The sequence below is a fragment of the Papaver somniferum genome, chromosome 3 (genome assembly GCF_003573695.1).
Source record: "Papaver somniferum cultivar HN1 chromosome 3, ASM357369v1, whole genome shotgun sequence".
NCBI classification, from domain to species: domain Eukaryota; kingdom Viridiplantae; phylum Streptophyta; class Magnoliopsida; order Ranunculales; family Papaveraceae; genus Papaver; species Papaver somniferum.
The window spans coordinates 36192201-36198906 of NC_039360.1; the positions used below are offsets into that span (position 1 = coordinate 36192201).

General features: G+C 36.4%; 1 protein-coding gene across 2 annotated transcripts; it reads left to right on the forward strand.

Annotated features, from left to right (window-relative positions):
• The first annotated feature begins 2092 nt into the window (after positions 1-2092).
• LOC113355852 (zinc finger BED domain-containing protein DAYSLEEPER-like) lies at positions 2093-5357 on the forward strand. 2 transcript variants are annotated; one of them, XM_026598813.1, is made up of 2 exons: positions 2093-2397; positions 3096-5357. In XM_026598813.1, the coding sequence occupies exons 1-2, from the start codon at positions 2281-2283 to the stop codon at positions 5172-5174; spliced, it is 2196 nt and encodes a 731-aa protein (XP_026454598.1). In that variant the 5' UTR covers positions 2093-2280; the 3' UTR covers positions 5175-5357. The 2 variants fall into 2 exon arrangements, with proteins under 2 accessions (XP_026454598.1, XP_026454597.1); XM_026598812.1 differs by having other exon boundaries at positions 2094-2403.
• Positions 5358-6706: the final 1349 nt, after the last annotated feature.

A 6706-nucleotide genomic window follows, 5' to 3' on the forward strand; every position in this document is an offset into this window, starting at 1 on the left:
TATTAAGTGAAACACGTTAGCATTGGAGTGAGGGATTTTTCTTTCTTTCTTTTCCTAACTACCTGAACTTGTAGATAGTCCATCTTTGATATTTAGACTTTAATATAACCTTTGGGATTTAATCTAAAAAAGTAGATAATTAATTTAATTAACTATTTTTAATATAAAACATTTTTTTCGGAGAAGCTTTGACTGATCCGCTAACTTAACTTGAGGCGGAACGAGGAAATGCTTAGATTTAAGCCTTTGTCCATCCAGTTTGATCATTTATCCTGTCTGTGAGATGATAATGGATAAATCTACTTGTTTGCTAGGATAATTAACTTTTTTAAATATAAAACGATTTTCTTGGAGAAGTTTTGGTTGATTGCCAATAATCGGTAGGGTCGTCTTGAGACCAGATGAATATTTAACTTTTTGAAAATAATTTTCCATTTTCCATGTTCACTATGAGGTGAAAATGAGCAAAAAAGAAAAAAAAAATTGGTAAAAATGAGTTGTATTAATAAGTTGAGAACTGAGATAAAATTTGGGGCCACATACTGAATGTTTCCCAACCACATCCAAATCGGGACATAAATTTGCAAAGAAAACCTGCCATGAAATCGGGTTAATCATAATCGTTCATCTATTTGGAAACGACCTAGTCGAAGGTCCAGACACAGAGTCCACCTCTAGGGTTCATTGAGTAATTAGATATGGACTCAAACTCTTCCATAGATAGTCCATACCCCCTTAAAATAGAATCCTATTATCGGGGCTGCATGGGATGAGTTTTTCGGGGATTAAAATGATAACTAAAACCAAACCATGGATAGGGGGACCTAATCCTTATAAAAAAGTCTAATTTACCCTTACACATAAATAAACCAAATTCTCACTATTCATTAAAAAAAACTAAATCAATTACCTTCTCATTCTCCTTCTCTTCTCATTCATCAATTATGATGAAGATGATGATCATAATTTCATCATGATGATCATAAAAAAATCTAAAAATATTATCTTCTCATTTTTCTTGTTCATAAATCATGATGAAGATAATGATCATGATGTCACCATGATGATGATGATTATAAAAAATCCAAAACTATTATCTTCTACTCTCTATCTTCTCATTCATAAATCACGATGATGATGATGATGATCATAATTTCATCATGATGAAAATGATGATCATAAAAAGAAAATAATAAATAAAGGAAACCCATTATTTATTTTTGCTTGCGAATGACGAAGAAATCTAATTTGATTAGATTCGGGTAAAAAAATATCATTTTCTAACGTTGTTTACGGCTGGAGTTCTTATTTTGCCAACCATAAATCTTATATTATGGGTAGAAAAATAGAATTCCTATCCGTCAAATAGGTATACGGTTGGGAAGATTTCATTTCCTAGCCGTAATTAGTTGTTCACGATTAGGATTTCCTAGTCGTCGTAAATAATTCTGATAATCACCGGAAAAAGAACAGAAATCTGATTTCGACTAGATTTTTCCAGCCGTGGTAGTACAATCGTCCGGATTTCTCGTCCGGAATTATTAGTTACGCCTAGGAAAAACTAGGCGTAACTTGTTCTGATAATAAGAAAAAAATCACAAGTTGAGAATGACCAAGTATTCCAAGCCATAACATGAGCTTCGTCTGGGAAAAATGCTAGGAAAACCTCGACGTAATTTGAACCTAGCCGTAATGCAGACACAGGTGATCTTGGAAGAGCTTACGACCAGGAGTTCTTCATTTCTCAGTCGTAAACTATTGTTTACGGTTTGGAATCCTTCTATTCCTAACCGCAAACGGTATTCACGATTAGGTCGAGTACTACATCCCAGCCGTAATTGCTGAAATACCCAGATTTTGATCCCGATTTTGAAGGATTTGAATCAACAAAATTGTGATTGTGAGAGGTTTACAAGGCTTTTTTGACTTTTTTGACTATTTTTAGCTGGATGATTAATTTAGTTAATCATAATTAATTTAATTAATCATAATAATTAACACTAATGAAATCGAGGGCTAAGTTGGATATCACATAAAATAGTATGATAAGGGGTTATAAAAATCACTACTTCATGACCCTATACAGCCCCCAAATTCCCATCCGTGTTAGGATTCTTAAAATACTCCAACTTTCCTTCTTAAGAGCCCTTCTTCTTTTAAACCCTAGAGGCCTAAAATTAGGCCTTTAAACCGCCTCCAGATCCAAAGCCCAATCCCTCTCTCTCTTCCTCCTTGTCGAAACCCTAGAATCTCCGTTGCAGAGATTTTGGGCAAACAAGCATGGATATTGAATTGTCAGATCATAAATCTTTGGATATCAGTATCTCAGATATTGATAATGATCCTGTCCCGCTAGATACTCAAGCTTTTTCTCTTGATCATGAACTTCCGGAACAGGTAAAGGTAATTTTAATATTTTTTCCCTTCCTCTCGCGATTCTTTGGTTTATCTGTTAAATTGTTTCTTTTTCTTGTTTGATTTGTATAGGTATTATCTTTGAATTCTTTGTTAATATGAAAATCATAGTTTTGATAATCTTAGGGTTGCGAAAAATTAAAGGAAATTTTTTTTGTTGAAGGAGAACGAAGAAGTTAGGGTTTTATCGGGGATTTAATAAATTAGGGTTCTTTGGGGTTGTGAATTGTGTCAGCCCAGAGAAAATTCAATCTAAGTTTTTTGGCTCCATTATTAGTGTTTACACTTCGCTTACACAGACGTTGCTTAAGGGATGGTTTTGTTTGCTGAAGGCGATTTCATATTTGTTGCATGGTGTTGCTGTTGTTGTCTTTTTAGATTGTGTCAATTATCTTTAAAAGTGTGAATTGACAATGCCTGTGTATCTGTTGTGTGAAGGCTTTGACATAAGTGTCTTCTGTTAAGGAGAGTTGATAGTCGAAAAGCCATATAGGTTGTGATGTTTACATTGAGTTGTCCTTGAGTTTATCTTACTGTATAATCGTCCTTGAGTTTATCTTACTGTATAATCAGTAGCCTACCGCTAAAAGTTATATATTTGTCGTTTAATTTTACATTCATCTGTCTAACTGGAGAGCTTTTCTCTTCTTTTTTTGTGTGTTTCTCTTTTGTGGGTTAAGATTGAAAATGCCGTCGAGGACCATCATTGTATACCAAGTTCTGAACCGAATAATGAGAATGGCAATTTTCAACCGCATAATGATATAGGCAATTTTGAAGCGCATGCTGATGATTTAGTCACTCCTGAACCTCAACCTAAGCGTCGAAGAAAGAAGTCTATTGTCTGGGAATATTTCACTGTTCAAAACGCGGGTGAAAATACTAAAAGGGCTTGTTGTAAGAAATGCAAGCAAACTTTTGCCTACAGTAATGGAAATAAAGTTGCAGGTACGAGCCACCTCAAGCGTCACATTGAATTGGGAACCTGCCCAGTACTTCGTCGCAAGGAGAAAAGTCTTGGAACAATTACTCCACTAGCTGCCCTTGGAGGGGGTGCCGCTGCTGGTTCACCAAAAAGCCACTATAAGGGTCGGTCGCGTTACTCTCAAAATCTCTCATTTGATTACTGCCGTTCCCGCCGTGAGATTGCCGAGATGATCATCTTGCACGAATATCCACTACACATGGTAGAACATTCTGGTTTTGTATCTTTTGTGCGAAATCTTCAGCCACAGTTCAATATGGTCGATGTTAACACTGTTAAAGCAGATTGTTTAGAGATATACTCATGCGAGAAACAAGATCTTGCTAACCTTCTTGGTCAAATCCCTGGTCGGATTAGCCTGAGTGTGGACTTGTTGATATCAAGTCAAACGGTTGGGTATGTGTTGGTGACCGGATCTTTCATTGATAGCAATTGGAAACTTCATAGACGGATCCTTAACGTTGTGATGGTACCGGTTCCATATAACGGAGAAGCACTTAATCATGCTGTTGGAGTTTGTCTTGCTGACTGGGGTTTGGTGAGTAAGTTGTTTACCTTAACTTTAGACAAGGGAATTTGGACAGGAAGTGAAATTCAAAGTCTAAGAGGTTTCCTTTCCATGAAGAACCCATTAATATTGAGTGGTCAGTTTTTGATTGAGCATTGTTATGCACATCTTTTAAGTAGCATGGCGCAAGATGGGCTAAATTCTGTACGGGAAACCATAAACAGAGTTCGTGAAAGCATAAAATACGTGAAGACGTCAATGGTGCATGAACAGAAATTTTTGGAGCTGAAAGAACAACTCCAACTGCCTAGTACAAAGACCCTGTTCCTCGATGATCAGACACAATGGAACTCTACGTATCTCATGCTGGTGACTGGCCTAGAATCAAAGGAAGTCTTTTCTTGCTTAGATGCTGCAGATCCAGAGTATAAATTATCTTTATCGATGGAAGAATGGAAGCAAATTGAGACTCTCTGCAAACACTTGGGGGAGTTTGATCGAGCAGCCAATGTGTTGGGAGATCCAGCTTCTTCCACTGCAAATAACTACATTCATGAATTGTGGAAACTTCATTTGGATTTGAACCAAGCATCATCCATAAGTGAGGACGACTTTGAAAGGGCTTTAGTAGAGCCGATGAAGGAAAAGTGGGATAAGTACTGGAGCAGCTGTAACTTGGTCTTAGCTTTTGCTGTTGTGATGGACCCTCGATTTAAGTTGAAGCTTGTGGAGTTCAGCTTCACAAAGATCTACGGTGACAATGCATCCTCATATGTCAAAGTTGTTGATGATGGCATCCATGAGTTATATTCTGAGTATGTGATTCAACCACTTATGATGACAGCAGCCAATGCAGAAGTTCGAAACTCAGAAAATATTGTCAAAACAGAAGTAACAGAGGTATCATTATCTTCCCCTATAGCATCTCTTGGTCCTTCGAGTGACAGGCTTTCGGATTTTGATGCCTTTATACACGAGTCTTCAACTACTCAACAGACTAAATCGGAGCTTGACCAGTACTTGGAGGAGGCTTTGTTACCTCGAATACCATTTGATGTCCTGGCCTGGTGGAAATTGAACGAACTGAAGTACCCAATTCTTTCAAAGATGGCGCGTGATATTTTATCAATTCCAGTTTCTACAGTTAGTTCTGAAACTGCATTTAAGATTGGAGGAAACAAGCTTGATGTTTACAGGAGTTCACTGCAACCTGAGACATTGGAAGCCCTTATTTGTGCCAAAGATTGGCTTCCTTGTCGACAATGAGCAGCAGATTTAGACTATCAACTTTTTGTTTACTTCTTTCTTTACAAGTTTACTTCTTTACTGTCAATTCCTAGGAATTCTTTTATACATAGAGATGATAGTGTAGGAAACAGAGAGAGAGAGAGTAGTATTTCCAATTCGCACAGTATTCTTGATTTAATGAAAATCTTATTTTTTGCTCCTGGGAATTTTTGCACTTGTAGTTATAGAGGGTGTAACTTGCACCATAAAGAATCGGCATATTGCTCGGATATGACAGATGGAAAATGAACAAAATATAATACTCCATCCATTTCGGGAAAAGTAATATTTTCAACTTGGTCAAAAGGTAAAGTATCATTTTTTCTAAAGAGCAGTGTTATCCCGCGCAGCTGCACAGGACTGCTATATAAGCAAGCAACCTCCCAGCCGTTGATTTGATTAGATCTCGTCATTTTGGGTTTCCTTGTAAAATGAAGCTAAATAGACAGCTGTCAGCAACCAGGGGCAGAGCCACATGGAGAGATGGGTGGGCAATTGAACCCCCTCAAATGTGAGCTTCTAAGCCCAATTATACCTAATTTATCCTATTTTTGGTCATTTTAATCCTTTTGCACCCCTTAAATATATGTGGATTGGTAACTTGCCCATCCATTTTTCGAATCCTGGCTCCGCCCCTGTCAACAACCATAAAGCAATAAATAATTATTGGTAAATCCTGTAACTTAGATTTTTTTTACGAATTTCTCCATTCATCGAATGACAAACGAAATTGGTTTAGATTCCTTCCCTCTTCTTTCAAGTATCATTTTTGCGAATGCTCCCTCTCTGGTTGTTCTTCGTACTTCATACTTACCACTTTCCTAATGACATATTTCTCTCTAAAATCAATTTTCCCACTTTCCTAATGACATATTTAATCAGATCAATTCTTAGATTTGATTAGCAGCACATTTGCTACCATTGCACTTGTTCTTCTTCCTCCTTTTGTTGTAAATTTGGATTTTGAGCCGATCCAAATGAAAAAAGTTCATGAATTTAAGTTACCTTTTCTATATCAGTAATGATTTCTTACTTGATCTTTAAATGAGGTGATTTGATTAATATATAAAACCAACCTAAATCAGGTATATCCCTTTATTCAGTTGATACTCAAGAACTTGATTTGGGTTTGATCTATCTCTCTAATTAGTTCAATTCACCGTGATAAATTCTCTAGGCAATTCATAAGAATGGGTTTCACATTTTCATCTATAATGGGATTTGAAGTTTTAAATGTATGTACACAGCTCAATTGCTTTAATTTTGATGTTGAATTATTACTCCATTATCTTCTACGTAATGGTAGCATTACCTTCTGCATAATAAATGATGTTCAAAAATTTCATGCAGGTCCTTATAAATAAAATGTAAAAGGTTCTAAGTTTGTGTTAGTTTTGTTAATTTAAAGTAGAGGGCTTGTTTATAATTATTCCCGCTGACAGTTGTACACTCTTCATCAATGGCTGATATTACACATATATTGTAACCCAAGGGTTCTTAACCCGCTTGCT

Excerpts from the sequence above, each read along its gene's own strand:
- LOC113355852 (XM_026598812.1), top strand. The coding sequence starts at position 2,281 with ATGGATATTGAATTGTCAGATCATAAATCTTTGGATATCAGTATCTCA. Across the intron at positions 2,404-3,095 it reads AACTTCCGGAACAGGTAAAG|ATTGAAAATGCCGTCGAGGA; the intron begins GTAATTTTAATA and ends TTGTGGGTTAAG.